Source organism: Schizophyllum commune (assembly GCF_000143185.2).
Source record: "Schizophyllum commune H4-8 unplaced genomic scaffold SCHCOscaffold_1, whole genome shotgun sequence".
NCBI lineage: Eukaryota > Fungi > Basidiomycota > Agaricomycetes > Agaricales > Schizophyllaceae > Schizophyllum > Schizophyllum commune.
This window is the reverse complement of record NW_026089538.1, coordinates 420,929-435,974: the sequence shown is the minus strand read 5'-3', so window position 1 is coordinate 435,974 and position 15,046 is coordinate 420,929. Positions and strand designations below refer to the sequence as shown.

At 55.7% G+C, this 15,046-nt stretch overlaps 6 protein-coding genes across 6 annotated transcripts; 1 reads left to right on the top strand and 5 right to left on the bottom strand.

Annotated features, from left to right (window-relative positions):
- Positions 1–873: 873 nt before the first annotated feature.
- SCHCODRAFT_02559925 (MFS general substrate transporter) lies at positions 874–3,414 on the bottom strand. The gene is made up of 13 exons (XM_050343753.1): positions 3,285–3,414; positions 3,175–3,226; positions 3,021–3,118; positions 2,836–2,970; positions 2,672–2,777; positions 2,511–2,620; positions 2,324–2,462; positions 2,183–2,273; positions 2,053–2,121; positions 1,711–2,001; positions 1,572–1,659; positions 1,278–1,518; positions 874–1,223 (listed from the first exon to the last, which is right to left on the bottom strand). The coding sequence occupies exons 1-13, from the start codon at positions 3,389–3,391 to the stop codon at positions 975–977; spliced, it is 1,776 nt and encodes a 591-aa protein (XP_050202634.1). The 5' UTR covers positions 3,392–3,414; the 3' UTR covers positions 874–974.
- Positions 3,415–3,995: 581 nt separating this feature from the next.
- Positions 3,996–5,509, top strand: SCHCODRAFT_02604369 (GTPase). The gene is made up of 8 exons (XM_003035417.2): positions 3,996–4,095; positions 4,150–4,184; positions 4,236–4,240; positions 4,294–4,416; positions 4,474–4,507; positions 4,574–4,767; positions 4,817–4,897; positions 4,949–5,509. The coding sequence occupies exons 1-8, from the start codon at positions 4,060–4,062 to the stop codon at positions 5,071–5,073; spliced, it is 633 nt and encodes a 210-aa protein (XP_003035463.1). The 5' UTR covers positions 3,996–4,059; the 3' UTR covers positions 5,074–5,509.
- A 188-nt stretch (positions 5,510–5,697) lies between these two features.
- SCHCODRAFT_02485722 (uncharacterized protein) lies at positions 5,698–8,426 on the bottom strand (the record flags this gene model as incomplete). Its single annotated transcript, XM_003036235.2, has 6 exons — positions 5,698–6,573; positions 6,622–7,096; positions 7,174–7,245; positions 7,303–7,829; positions 7,883–8,310; positions 8,360–8,426. The coding sequence occupies 6 exons, from the start codon at positions 8,424–8,426 to the stop codon at positions 5,698–5,700; spliced, it is 2,445 nt and encodes an 814-aa protein (XP_003036281.1).
- Positions 8,427–9,385: 959 nt separating this feature from the next.
- SCHCODRAFT_02484983 (protein serine/threonine phosphatase 2C) lies at positions 9,386–10,739 on the bottom strand (the record flags this gene model as incomplete). The annotated part of the gene is made up of 3 exons (XM_003036236.1): positions 9,386–9,993; positions 10,040–10,414; positions 10,466–10,739. The coding sequence occupies 3 exons, from the start codon at positions 10,737–10,739 to the stop codon at positions 9,386–9,388; spliced, it is 1,257 nt and encodes a 418-aa protein (XP_003036282.1).
- Positions 10,740–12,650: 1,911 nt separating this feature from the next.
- Positions 12,651–14,034, bottom strand: SCHCODRAFT_01147209 (uncharacterized protein; the record flags this gene model as incomplete). The annotated part of the gene is made up of 4 exons (XM_003036237.1): positions 12,651–12,859; positions 12,916–13,150; positions 13,205–13,483; positions 13,534–14,034. 4 exons carry the CDS (start codon positions 14,032–14,034, stop codon positions 12,651–12,653), a joined length of 1,224 nt encoding a protein of 407 aa, XP_003036283.1.
- A 189-nt stretch (positions 14,035–14,223) lies between these two features.
- Positions 14,224–14,718, bottom strand: SCHCODRAFT_02660826 (uncharacterized protein; the record flags this gene model as incomplete). Its single annotated transcript, XM_003036238.2, has 2 exons — positions 14,224–14,355; positions 14,416–14,718. The coding sequence occupies 2 exons, from the start codon at positions 14,716–14,718 to the stop codon at positions 14,224–14,226; spliced, it is 435 nt and encodes a 144-aa protein (XP_003036284.2).
- Positions 14,719–15,046: the final 328 nt, after the last annotated feature.

Genomic DNA, 15,046 nt, shown 5'->3' with positions numbered 1-15,046 from the left:
AGCGCCTTTTATATCGGGAGTCCTAGATGTTGGGGTGACGTCGACGTCTTGCACCTATCGCACCACGCCCTATCTGATTGTTGTTTCCAAGTTCTAAACCCTAGGACTATCCCATGAGCTATAGCGAGAGCGGCCGTTAAATGGCTCGGACGGCGACCAAACGCGTTCATCCCGTGCTTGTCGTGTTCGACCCTGGTACAGGGCAATCCCTCTGGATTAGCATGGTCTCTGCATGAGCCTCGAGGAAATTTATGGTGATCAATAGGTTCCTTACGATGTCGATGTTGCCCTTAATGTGTAGCATTATCCGAGGCCTCAAGCGAAGGCAGGACGGCGAAAGAAGTTGCGCAATAGGATTTCTGCAAGACAGTTAGAGAGTCCTAATTTGCTACATGACGCCCGTCGAGCGGCTTACCAGGCAAGCCCGTATTACCCAGTTGTACATGCTTCCTTATGCATACGATCCCCACGCGCCTTGGAGTCAGAATCCGGCTCAAAAACCTGGTGAAGGTAGTCGGATACTCGTAATTCATTAGTATCCTAGGAGCCAACCTTCGGCGCCACAATACTCGGAAGCCTTGACACCTTACATGCTAGGATAGCCGGTACGTAGGCGCGTATCGCATGCCATCGAAAGGCCACTGCATCCTTGGGCGCGGCGCGGAAGTTCGAAGGGGACGTCGCACCGTTCATCTCAGCCACCAATCATCATAGTCGGAACATAGATTGCTCGATAATCACTGGACGTGAAGGGGTGGCCGGCGCAGCAGGAGGAGTGTGACAAAATGTTTGGAGCCGCTTGACGGAGAAGTACCGGATCAAACCCCGATTCAGCTCCTTTAAGCCAATCCGAGATGGAGCACTTCCAGCCGTCGCATGTAAGAACAATCATGTATACACCAAACATGGAACCTCTAAATCTATGACAATCTATGAAAACATTTATGACTCCAGCTCGCGCGACCTATATCCAACTACACACGATCCTCGGGAAGTCGACGACTTGTTGCCTCTACAGGAGCTTCCGCTTCCATGCTATCCGAGTCGCACTTCTCTTTTAGCGATGTCGTCGCCATGGTCAGCCCACTCTCCAGACCTGCAGGCGACTTCGGCTCAGCCGTCAAGTCCGTGGTGCTGGGCACGGCGGTCGGAGGCTCCGTGATCGCGGGCGTTATGGCGCCAGCTGCCACTTTCTCTGCCATGACATCTGGGAGACCGAAGTCCTGCAGTAGCTGATCAGCACGACCGCGCGAGCGATACAGCATCATGATACCGACCTTCAAGAACAACGACATGACCAAGCAAACCGCTATCAGCGGTATATAGTACACGTAGACCATATGCAAGCCGTGCCCGAACGCGGCGTAGACGCCTTCCGCGACGTCCGAGGGGAGGCTGTCTGGGAGGTCGATCGACCCTCCTGCGAGTAGGGAGTCCCGGATGTCGGACGGCAGGGCGGCGGGGAGCTCGTCCGAGATGATGTTATTGAGGATGGCATTGCTGATGGCGACGCCGAAGCTGGAGGGCATCGTGTGAGAGATAGGTGGGGAAAGAAAGGTCAAAGCACATACGCGCCACCCATGGTACGGAAGAAGTTGCGAGTGCCGGTCACGACGGCGCGGTCCTTGCCAGGCGCAGCGGCCTGCGCAGCAACGAGGGCTATGATCCTCGTCAGAAGTCACTCACAGCTCGATCGCATTTTCCACGTACTCGTCTGCAGGATACCGCCAGTCCCAATGCCCTGAATCAACAGAATCCCAATGATCTTCCCGATACTCGTCGTCCGCCTAAACGTGGACTGCAACCCGCTCCCGATCAACCACAGCGAGAAGCCGACGAGGATTTGCGGCTTCACGCCGCCCGTGTACATCGTGACCTGCCCGTTGAGCACGCCGGAGACGGACTGGATGAGGAGGAGGGGGAGGAGGAGGGCAGCAGACTTCAGTTCGCTGAAGCCGCGGAATTTCTGATAGTAGATGGGGAGGAAGTAGATGTTGCCGTCTGGGGACGGATGAGTGGGATGGCGGAAAGGGATTCAGAGCGAGGACTTACAGTATACCATACCGTAGAATAGGTTCATGCAAAAGACGAGACAGGTCGTGCGGTAGGTGAAGAGTCGTACTGCCAGAAAGAGTAAGGGATGAGCGGGTTGCGATCTCTTGGAACGAAGTCGATCGCGTACAGGGCATGACAGGAAGCCTGCAGAACTTCCATTCCACTACGGCGAAGAGACCCCAGACGACGCCGCCGGCACATAAAAGGCCAATCACAACCTACATCGGTCAGCATTACTGGCAACCCGTGTTCAATGAAAGAAACTCACACCAGACTTCCAAGGGAAAGTGGACCCGCCCGCAGATATGGGTACGAGCAGGAAGATGTTACCAGCGAGGGATAGGAAGCTCCCCAAGTAATCGATTTTCCATAGCTTTTCGCGGTAGTTCCCCGAAACCGCTTTCAACCTGTATCTGCGTCAGACGGGCAGAATTTGCAAGCGAAGAGATACACACGGGATATAGAGATATATGATGATGGCCGAGATGACGGTGCACGGGACCGGCAGCCAGAATACGTAGCGCCAGGACGCCTGTTGCGCCAACGCCGCGCCTACGAAGGGGCCCTGACGGCGTAATTGAGCTGGCAGGCTGGTTGAGGTAAAGGCCAGACTTACGACGGCAGAACCGAGTGCAACAGAGCCCGCAATGTAGCCCTGCCATTTTCCTCGCTCTCGAAGGCTTGTCACATCGGACATGACGATCATAGACAGGGTGCCAATCCTGACGGAAGGACGACGACGATAAGCATGCAGTAGACGCTCAAGGGAGAGCAATTTACCCTCCACCGCCGATGCCAGCAATCGCGCGGAAGACGTATAGCTGCACCGGGGTCTTCGCAAACCCGCAAAGCAAGTCACCCACGGCGAAGATGAAAAGCGCAGACATGAGGAGCGCTTTCCGTCCAAAAATATCTCTGCAACGAGGATGAACGGGTCGAACACAACGCAGAAGGCCGCCACGTACGATAGCCGGCCGTATATGATTTGGAAGGACGTTGTCGCAACCAGGTAAGAGGTTCCGACCCAAGTGATGGATTGCCCAGCATGTATGTCGGTCGCGATCTATAATCGTATAGGATAAGTAGCTGTCCCTCGCATGCCATTTCGTGCGTGCTCACCTTCGGCAAGGCAGTCGTAACAGATGTCGTGTCTAGAAAGGACAGAAAGATCCTGCACACGACCACCCTACAATGAGCTCGAATCCCGATCAGGCAAGGTGGACGCTCACGCGGATCCGAGGCCGAGGAAGATGATGAGTAGCTTCTTGAATGAGAGACGCGTCGCCTGATCCTCAATCGACGGCTCGCGCGATAGCTGCAGCCCGTCCTTCGCCATGATCGTCGTCTACAGCAAAGAGCAGGCTTCCTCATGGTGAAAATTGTCGGACTGGCGCCGAAGCCGAGTCCGCATGTTGTCGGACGTCCTCAGCCGCCTGCGTAAGGTCCCTACCTTCAGGGTGTATATTCGGGGGCTGTGAAGGGGGCGTGACATTGGCTCAAGAAGATAAGCTGCTTATCGTCGGCATGAAGGCGGAGAGTAAGAGTCAGTGAAGAGACTGATTATCACTACGATTTCGCTGGCGCCTGCATCATCAGTAATTCTGCGTGTCGAGATGCTGAAGACACACAGCCCTAGATTTGAGTAGTAAATAAGCTCATCGCCTTCACAAGTCCTGCGTGAACCTTGTCGCTTCGCCCGTAACAATGGGATTCGAATCAGAAGGAGGCTAAAGTTACCATTGAAGCTAGTACAGGTGCAAGTTCATCCTATCGGCCTTCGAATGAGCTGGCACTGGTGTATCATTCTTGGGAACTCGAGCTATCGCAATGAACGACGAAGCCGAGAACAACGTTGAATTCAAGAAGCGCCCGGCCTTGTTCAACTTCCACGTGGCGTCCACGTCCTCCCTTCGCGCCGAATTCGGGCTCGTGTGGCGTCCAAACACCTCCGCTGTCTCCGCCCACGTCCTCCACCCTCGCCTCACGTTCTCTCCTCATACCGCCATGGCCGACGGCAGCAACTACGACTATCTCTTCAAGGTTAGGGCTTGGCGAATTCTTGTCCCAAGTTTCGGGGATTGAATGCGTACACAGGTCGTCCTTATTGGAGACTCCGGTGTCGGCAAATCGTGAGCTTTACAACTCGTTGTTCGCGTACTTTCCCTCTGACTAGTATGCAGCAATCGTTAGTATACATGTGGACCTCCATTGAGATGTAATTGACGCGCTTGGTGCTAGTTCTCTCGCGATTCACGAGGAATGAATTCAACCTGGAATCGAAGTCGACCATTGGCGTGGAGTTTGCGACACGATCCATCAGCGTTGACGGCAAGACCGTAAAGGCTCAGATTTGGGATACAGGTGCGTGCCTCGCGCAATGACTGGCGACGGTGTACTGACCGTCTTGTCCTTTGCCAGCCGGTCAAGAGCGTTACCGCGCCATCACCTCTGCGTGAGCAGTACTTCCGTCCAGTCCCTTGCTACTTCCCTACTTACCCTACCATCCTCTGTACACCAGCTACTACCGCGGCGCCGTTGGCGCCCTCCTCGTCTACGACATCGCAAAGCACGCAACATACGTGAACGTAACACGGTGGCTGAAGGAGCTACGCGACCACGCCGACTCAAACATCGTCATCATGCTCGTTGGCAATAAGAGCGATTTGAAGCATTTGCGCGCCGTACCCACCGACGAGGCAAAGTCGTTCGCTGGTGCGGGTGTCTCTTGATCCCGTGTTGACCTGTCTGACGGCTGCCGCAGCGGAGAATAACCTCTCCTTCATCGAGACGTCCGCATTGGATGCGTCGAATGTCGAGTCGGCTTTCCAGACCATCTTGACGGGTACGTCTGTTCTTTCTTATGTGGTGTTCGCGGAGACTCAGGTTGCTGCAGACATCTACCGCATCGTCTCCAGCAAATCACTCGAGTCCTCCGCGAACCCCATTGAGCCGCCGAACTCCAGCGTCACCGTGAGCGCAACCGTCGACCCCACACCACAGGGCAACAAGTGCTGCTAGACCTCGATCCCTTATGCGCTCGCTGTTGATGTTGAGCGTCGAGGTGTCGTTGCTCTCTTGCTTTCCTCTTTCTGGTATCACTCGCTTCCCCGTCTGCATGTCTCGCTGGTCGACGTAATGACTGCTTGCGGCGTCCTGTAGTCAATGACTGTTGGTGGTTCGGTCGTCGGCGGTGAACGCTTGCGCTTGGTGGATGCGGGGTAGATGCCCGTAGTCGGTGCTCTCAGTGGACGCCCGCGGTCTGGGTCTTTTATGAATGAGCTTCGATAGCTCGACGTACTTGATGTGGATAGGTATACCGTTAACTCTCTACTGTCTCCTCCTTAAATATTGTATGCCCTACCTGTGAATAGACACTCCTGTCGGGGCTGGGCCAACGGTACCCCGACGTCTCGCATGTTCTGCCAGTCGGAGGAGACCAAGAATAAACATGCTATATTCGTTATAGGTTGCGCGCGGACCAGCTGCAAACGAACACTCGTGGAAGAATTTAGTATGCTACCGAAGCTGTCGCTGAATACGACCTCGCCTGTCGTGTGAAGCAAAGAACGGTATCGGGCCAATATTGATACATCGCAAGTGATACACCTCTGAGGCATGTTCAATGAGAAGGACCATGCCTGTCTACATAGCATGGATGTCGGTTGCTAAATCGTAGGACGGAGGAGCATCCCATCCTTCGGAGGTCCATACTCCCGAGGCTTCTACGGACCGTGTGGTCGGCAAGGTGTTCAAACGCTCGCGTTCCAGCTTGTTGGGTACAGATACATCCTCGCCAGATTCATCCTCTGCAGTGGCCTGGGACACACGAGAGCAGTCGCTGAGCGATGGAACCTGTACAGGTAGCAGGAACGCCCGAGGAACGAGCGCGTACTCGCTCGCGGGGTCAGACATGTCTGCGCGCGTTATGACAGCCCAGCCGTAGCCACCTGAGCCTTCGACGACGTTAACGACATCCCCGGCGGCAAGAGACTGCTCGAGGGAGTTCTCCGCCTGGAAGTCGAACAGCGCATGGTAAAGGCCTGCAGGTAGCGGTGACTCCGGCTCGTCTCCGACAGACGTGTTGTCGCTGGCGAAGGACGACCTCTCGTTGGTCTGTGCATGATACGCGGGCGGCAAGTGCGGTGCGCTCCTTAAGGCCTGAGGCGGTGGTTCACGCGATGGACTTGGCGTCCTCCTATCGTGCATCGAGGATGCTTCGGAGTGTTCATCCCCATCGCTGACCCCGGGGACGTGATGGAAGTATACGGCACCTGCGGGGTCGGTCCCATCCATGTCGTAGTACTTTGCCCACGCAAGGACATTAGGCTCGCGATACCAGGTTGTACCCTGATACTCGTAGTCGTGTTTTGGGCCATCGTACAACGCGGATGGTGCCGCCGGTGGATGATTACCAGCCTCCTCATCCACGTCCACCCTCGCTCGGAAGGCTTTCCCCAACGCGAGGGTGTCATGGACAGTATGTATGGAGAAGATGAAAACGGATAGGGAGTGGTAGCTCTGCATGACTCAATAACGACATGCTTGTGGAAAACTATCCAAGCTCACCTCTAATGCCTGAAGGTCGCATCTCGAACCCAGATCCTTCGCGAGATTCAGCCGATCCTGCTCTAGCTTCTGCCCCCTGTCGCAGGTCTCGCGCCAAACTCCCTCCCAGCGACGCGCAGCCGCATCGTACGTTGCAGTTCGCTCGCTTAGCGTGGTCTCGGCTGTATTCAGCTGCTGGTGGGCTTGCGACAGCTCGCTCTGGATGGTCCGCAGTCGCCCTCGCACGTCCCGATGCTTCATCTTCCGGGAAAGTGTCGCAATCTGATATCTAGCGGACTCATACGCTTCCCTTGCTTTGGCCAGCCTGAAGTCCGCCTTCTGCTTCGCGCGCGTCTCGGCTTGCAGGTGTGCGAACTTGCTTTGAAAGCCAACGTAGCGCTCCTTCAGTTCGTTGGCAGCCGCGAGGCAGGCGCTGAAGGACTCGAGAAGGGGAGCTTGTGCCGCCGCTTCGTTGTTAATGCCGTCTAGAAGGATACTACAAAGCGGACGAGAATGCCCACTGAATACGTTACGAGTTGCACCACTGACAGTGACAGCACCTGAGAAACTCACCTGATGTCCGGCTCAACGAACTGTTTGGCGAGCGATTGCATCTTGTGTTCGACGAGAGACAGGGTGTTGATCCTGCAAATGCGTTCATGGTTAGAGGACAGAAGGCCGCGGCTGCAAGGAGTTACGCACTTGACAAGGAGGAAGCTGATAAACCAGTCCACTACCTTATGCGCTTCTAGGACATGCCTCTCCAGCGCTTGAACGCCACGATCTCTCTCGTCACGGAAGAGCACGTGCCATCTCGTATTATCTTCCGCGCCGTACACCTCTTCGTCGCTTCGCTCCGTCGGCGATGCCTCGAGAATGGGCGCTATGCGCTCGGGTGGTGCGGGCCTGATAGTCCTGATGGTGAACGTCTCAGGATCGAAGACGACTCGGACCGGGGGGATCTCTGATTCGGCCAGAGATGCGCGCTCCTCCAGCAAGCTCACGCGCTCGCTCGCTGTGTCCGAGAGCTCCACATAATCGTTGGCGGAGGCTTGTTGCAGCAGACGCAAGGATGCGATCTCGTCGCTTGCTTCTATATCCCGGCGCAAGCTGTCCTGTGTCTCGATTGACGCGTCCGGGAAGAGCGCGCTCAAACTGTCGTTGAACGCACGGATCTCCTGCACGAGCAGGCTGAACTTCGTCTTATCAAGAATAGCCCAATACGCGCGCTGAGCCAGATGTAAGGGTAAAGCACGCCACGGGACACAATATCCAGACGAACCTTTCTGAATGTCGTGATCCTGTTGTTACGCCGAGACGACCTCTGCAGGCTTGCGTATGCTTTCTTGAAGACCGATTCCAGGATAGTCGCTGACGACGCATTGTTTTCGGGCGAGATGTCGAGCACAGCCGAGACCGAGGAACGACCCGAGGTTCTCTGTAATCCATAACGACACTGCAGCGCGTCCGTGTCCTTGAACAGATGGTGGATGCAACCCAAAATTCGCACGACCGCATCGCTCACTTCCGGCCTGCCCAATCGTGGGTGACACGGACCTGGAGACGTGGCGCCCTCCTCCGGCAACCGCACACTGGAAAGGCCGACGGCCTGACCCCACATAAGGAGGCGGACGCGCTCGACTTCGAGTTTGACGCGCGCGATTTCGCTGTCCATGCCGTAGTTCTGCCCCGACACGACGATGTCGAAAACTCATGAGGTCGTTCAGCGGAGGTTCGTTGGGGACTACACGATGCTCACCTTGCACGCACGTCTCCCATAGCGCGAGGATAGAAGTAGCGCCGATGACAAGTCCAGCAACTTCCATGGTAGTGAGAGGGTAGAGGTCGAGTTGAGCGGCGAAGAGGGAGTACGAGACACGCGAAGTCGAGCGCTCACACCTTAAACAGTGTCGCTCGATCTCGAGGCTGTAGCCTGAGAGGCCCTTCTATCGATGGTCGCACGACAACATTAACCATGGCTCACACGCACCCACTGTACGTGATGTGATTGTTCAAAGATGAGTGCAGAATCGGTCAGTTGACTCACCAGTGCGGACGAGCGCATGTGAGGGCGACCGGTGGGCGCGCTGGCGCCGCACTTCTGCTGTGGAAACCGCTGCTATATGTATTGTCAGTGCGAAGTAAGTCTCGGTAGTGAGTTAGAGGAATCGCACCCATTTGTGTACGCACCGCCCCCGAACTCGGTCGTGAAGTTCGGAGATTGCTTGGACGGTTGCCGCCTGAAATGAAGGATAGGAGTGGCTCGAAAGAAAGGAATATATACGCATATCCTCATTCAGTGATTATACCTTGAATAAATAAAAAATACCAGTATCTCGCAGTAGGCGAAGTATAGGTAGGGATTAGGTACGATTCCGTAAGCTAAGCACGACAAGGTGGACGTGCTACTGAGCGAAGCAGAGCAAGGAGGAAAATAGACAGAGTAAAGATGATCGAGCGGACGAAAGAGATCACTGAGCAAAAGGAAACCCAAGGTTGATCGAAAAGACCAAGCAAGAAGACTGAACACGAGCACAGGTACGGGAGGATTAAGTATGAACAAGTCGTAAGTATATCCAGAGCAAGAAGGATGAGAAAGCAGATAGACAGCGGGGTGAGTGCAGGGTGATGTCGCGTGAAGGTTGAGGTCGTGTGAGGGGTCGTGGAGGTAGAGGTGATCGTGAAGACGATGCGGTGAAGAGGAAGGCAAGAGGAGAGAGGGCGAAGGTGAAGTATGTCCTGCAACAAAGGGGAGGCCAACCGCCACGCAGCAGCGCCACCCATGCTAGAATCGGAGCACGACAATCGAGGTGTCATCGATCCAGGCGCCATCGATGTCGAGGGTAAGCACGCGGCTGACGCTGCCGCGGTCCTCGCCTCCTATAGCCTGGCGCAATAGCCGCAGTGCCAGGTTCTCTGCGACGCGCGGCGCATCGGGAGGCAGTGTACGTCTGCCATCCTCGACATCGGCTGCCCACCGACGAAGGACAGGCTCGATGCCCTGCTCGCCACAAAGATCGGTGAATCCGTCCGACGTGAGTACGAGGAAGCGAGCGCGTGAATCGAGTTGCCGATGCACGACGTCTGGTTGCGCAGTGATGTAAGGCGGCGTACGATTGCGCTGGAGGAAAGCCTCCCAAGGGCCGCGATTTTGGAAACCGGGAGCAAGATTGTAGAGGATGCGACGGCTGAAGACGGGAGGTTGTTTGAAGGGCACGTCGCCGAGGCAGCGGGTGGGGGCAAGAGCACCGAGAATGCGGCGGTCGATGACACAGTCGGGTTCGTCCGGATGTTCGCGACGTATGCGCTCGAGTTCGGCATCGTTGTAGCCATTGTGCTCGGCTGTGAGGCGCTCGACAACCCATTGATTATTCTCTGATTTATACAGAATTGCTACGCGTGATTAGCTTCAGAGATTTGTTTCGAAGTGGAGACTTACTCGCTGTACAGTCCCCTAGATTCGCCACCCAGAGGTTCTCGTGGTTGGGGTCGACGAGCGAGACTAACGCCGTGCTTCCGTACATGCACAGGAGTGTTTTCCGATAACGCTCACCGCCTTCGTGCTGATCGTTGATAATAGCGCGAATGGTGGCATCGTCATAATGGTCAAGACCTTCGATCCCACCGAAGATATCGAGCACATCATGAGCGATAGCATCGTCGAACGCGACTATTGAGCGGGAGAATAGGTCACAAATGAAGGCAGGATCATCGAGGCGAGCGGGATTTGTGGCATGCGCCTCCTCCAGGAATTCCTGTACGATGATCGGAAGATGGTGCGCGACGTGATCGACAGTGGCGTCCCCGAGATGACCTGTACGGAGGTTAACGCTCTGATCTCCGCATGCGCCGCCACATAACGCACCATCGAAGACACCTGTAAGAGTCCAAGTGCGGCCGTGAACAAGCAGCTGCTTGACAGCATAGCGGTCCTGAGTCCGTGCGGAAGGAGCTGGCTGGAAGTTGACACTGTCTGCGCGCAAGCCTCCAGCGGACTCGAGGGTTGCGGACTGAGGTTTCGCGAGTTGGCGGAGCTCATTCCAGATGTCCTTCTCCTCGAGGAGCTGGTAGGGGAGTGGCCAGGGCGCGTCGTCCGGACCAATGCGGTTTCCGGGGACGTCCTCAGCATACGCGAGCATGGGGCCTGCGAGCATGTTCCAGAGGCGTGCGACGGGTCGGAGGAGGAAGCGCAGTGGCGCGAACTGGGGAGGGGAATGAGTGAGGGAAGTGGGGGAGGCGCGCGCGCGTACTCACCAACCAGGAGCGCCAGGTGCGGATGAAGAACTGTCGGAAGGAAAAGGCGCGGGGGCTAGGGCTGCTGACGAGCGTCGGGGACAAGAGGGGCGCGCATGGTTCGCTTATAGAGATAGGTGCGCGCTCAGCTGACCAAGACGTATTATGGGTGTGACTGTCGCTTGCGTCCGCACTAGGGCGATCAACCGGGGCCATCCAGCGCGCCGTGGCGTGCTCTGCTGGCGAGCAATGGCGAGGGGGAGAAGGGGGGAAGAAACAAAGGCTATGAGCTGGCGGAAACGAGCAAAGACGGCATGAAGTACCAAGTCAACCAATAAAAATCCCGGCTGGCGCTTTCTTGCCCACTTGATCCGCCGTCTCCGGCCACGTTCGCCTCGAGGCGCGCCGCGCGGCGCGTTCATGATCCGCATCTTGGAACCTGACTCCCGTCACATTTCGCCCGCCGAATGTGTCAGCGCGTTTGTTGACTTCCACTTGGCCGTCGCGTCGCTGCTGCTTTTGCAGGCGATTGACCACCGACCGGGTGGGAAGCTGGAGTCTAGAATGGACGACATGTGAGTCAACATGACTGTCAGGAACAAGAGGTTTTATGAATTTATTTTGCACGCTCCCGCCCAAAAAGTGATGTGGCGTTGCACAGCTTTGTTCATGTTTAATCATCGAATTTGGGTTCGAAGACGCATGCCCGGCCACACGATTCTCTGCTTTGCAATCCGCGGCATGTTCTACCTCAAGGTCATCGATAAATAGCTGTGAAGGTGACGTGGTGTCGCTGTGTCTGCAATGGCGGGCACCCAGAAGGTTCAAGGGCGCACACGATACCTCGGCGATGCCGGATATGCGGACGCATTGCATCAAGGCGCCCTGGGTACAAGTAATATGGCCCATGGGCGGCCTTCTTTGAGGCCAGTTGCACAGCACGGAGTCGACCTCGATTCTGACCGCGACGAAAATTCCCAAAGATGCCAGTGTTGAGTGTACTCAATCATTCACACCCTCTTCATATTCGGTCCGATATCTTTGTTGTGGGCACGCTCACATTTCCCTAGGGCATGCAACGGTAGATCTGGTAAACTACCGGTTCAAAAACCGCGGTATTTCTGAACTCCGCCTACCGCGGTAGTATATTCCGGTCAAGCCGCGGTTTACCGCGGTTGCCACGTGCTTCGTCGCTCACAGTACACCCACAAAGATAAACATGTCACCGTCGTTGCCATTCTGCCCGAAGTAGCCTCCCTTTCGACACGGCGAAGTTCGTAGAGGCCGAAAATTATATAGAAGACTATGTTTATATAGCCTATCGAGAATAAAAACTGGTTACTGGGAGCAAATTGCCGTCTCGAGAATATCCACAGCTCTCTTGATGTCGAAAGAAGGCAGCTTTGCGAGCGAGCCTACCACCATGGACGCGTTGAAGGTGTCGTGGCTCATCGAGGTCTGCATAAAGTTGACCTCTCTTCGGCCCTCGGAGAACGCGCGTTCGACATCAACGGTGGTGGCTATATTAGCGATGAGCATCAGCGAGACTATAGTTTGATGCTGGATGAACTCACCTGGGGCTGAGCAGTAGTTTGACGCAAAACGAGCGAGACGGGGGGTAGTTTCCCATTCCTGATGCCAATATGCGATGACACCGCCTCGTTGCTTGATGACCGCACTCGGGACGATCCCAGAGTCCAGGTAAGCAATGATATTGTCCTTCGATGGCAACGTAGGCGCCGGGCATGAGGTTTCCTTTGCCCGCGAACGGCGCAGCGAAGCCCAGCCAGCTTGCTGTCTTGGGGCCTAATTTTCTGTCAATGACACCAGCGTGAGATACACGATAGCCTACGCACCTCTGTGATCATCGTACTGATGTCTTGTGTATCGGCTGATGCTGCGTCGGAGGGACGCGCTGCATAGGATTTCTCCCAGCGATCGACGACGAGCTTTCGCACAGATTCGATCTCGTCTTCGTCCCAATCACGGTCTCGGAACCACTGCAGTTTTTTGTCCGGCGACAAGGCTGAAAGGCCGGGCTTGAGCAACGGGAGAGATGGAGAAGGAAGGAGTCATGCTTACCGATCGCGATGCGGTATACCTCGCATTCGCTCGTCATTGAGAAATATTTGTTGGTCATGATCAAGCCGGCATGTGCGGCGATGCGAACGACGGGTGACGCGGGCTTCTTGTCGAGATTAAGTGGACTATCTCGGATGTTGGTCAGGTCCTCCTTGATGTCGTCGAGGACCTCAAGGACATCCGATATAAGAGGGATCTCCTTGCGCGAGAACGCCTCCGTCGCAGGTACGAAAATCTGAAAATCAGCGCATCAACAGATTAGCTTGCCTCGGGCATGGCAAGCACTCACTCGCAATAAGTCACGTAACTCTTTCGCAAGCTCCCACTGGCGCTGTGAAAGATGGTACGCTTGCAGCTTGAGGTCGCTTTGAGAGATTAGCGCCTCGACAGCCGCCTTGAGGACAAGGTAGTCATCCAGACACTTGTAATCGCTATTCCATCGTGTTGCTACGCGGCGCGATATCGTATTGCGGTCGTCATTGTCTGGCGGCGCGCTTTGAACGAATTTTTCGAAAGCTACACCGAGCGTGGAGGGCGCATCGTTGATGCGTCGTGCGAGACCGGCCACCTAGAGCAAGCTGTCAGCACTCGAGTCGAGAAAGTGGACTTCAGGCTCACCTTTGTCATGATAGAGATGCTCTCCTTTGCCTGCGATTCCGTGAAAGTGACGCCCCGAATGCGCATCTCGAGGATGGCGCGATCCTTCACTGACTTGGCAGCGGCATCGTCGTGCTCGAGCTCACCCGTCGATGACTGCGCGACATCATCTTCGGTCTGAGCCGCGGCGGTCTGCGCGAGTTCCTCGTCCTCCGGGGACACCGGACCCTCTTCTTCGTCATCGTCCTCAGCGTTGGTGGTGTCCTCGGTCGCTGTGGATGTGCCGGCATCTTGCGAGGTGCCCGAGCGTTTTTTGCGCTTGTACTGCTTGTAGAAGAAGAGCAGTATGGCCTGATTTCGAGTTGTATAAGCGACGGGGATGGTCAAGTACAGGGTACACACCTTAGCAATGAGGTTGAGGATATGTAAGAGGCAGCGGAGGCGCCATGACGTGCCCTCGAAGGTGGGCAGTATATTACTGAGCTCCGTCGCGGTCGTGTTGCAGTTGCTCGCATTGTCCATGTTGAGAAGCATGAGCTGGAAGATTTTGAGTACGAAATTCCGACGACGCAACGCAGTACTTACCAGATGAGCGATATCATATCGTTCTAGGCAGTCGAGGATCTGTTCAGCCAAGTACTTGCCAGTATGGCTACTCTTGAGCCTTAGAGATGTCAGCAGGTCACAACGGCGGTAATGGCTGTGTATGACTTACTTAATGAACTCGAGTACACAGCGGTGCAGACCGCCATCCGCGTACCACTGCAGCACGAGGCCGAGCTCGCCCGTCGTTATTGGGCTCGTCCACCCATCAACCATAAGATGGAAGGGAAGATTGCGCTTCTGAGAAAGGCGTGCACGTCAACATACTTGGGTTTCCCGCACGACACAACGTCTACTCACCCGCAGGTATTGGCTAAGGTCGGTTGCCATGCCTTCGTAGAGGCGCTTCACATCAGTGGATATGGTTGCGGGCGAAGGGAGAGGTGTTCCTGGGCGTAGCATTTGCACCTCCATGGCGTAGAACCTGTCTCTCACCATTTGGAACGGCCGATGGCTCGTCGCAGTGCGGAGTGCGAGGAGGGCACGATGGGCAGTGGGGGAGTAGGGGATGGGATCTCCGTTGATCCCGAGGTCTACGCCGCGGTCCTTATCGCACGCTTTCGCTGTCGAGATGAGCGCCTGCGTCCCGTCGGACGTGTGCATACGGCGACGCTTCACGACACGATGAGCGGGATGCTTGTACTTGCAGTGGAACTCGAAGATGATTTGGCGGTAAGTGGGGCTTCGAATATCATTATCACGGACGACCTTGGTGATATAGTGACTATATACTGCCGAGCGGAAAGTGCTATGTGATGCGGCTGCGATCTCCAGGTCAGGACTCGCTCGCGCGCATGCAAGATTCGCGACGCACCAATGATATCCGTGTCAGGCATGTCCCAGACTTCGAGATCAGTCCTCTTTGCAACGGAGTTCTTCGTCTTCCTCCTCTTCTTAGTCGGTCCTTCGAAGACGACAGGTGAATCCGGTG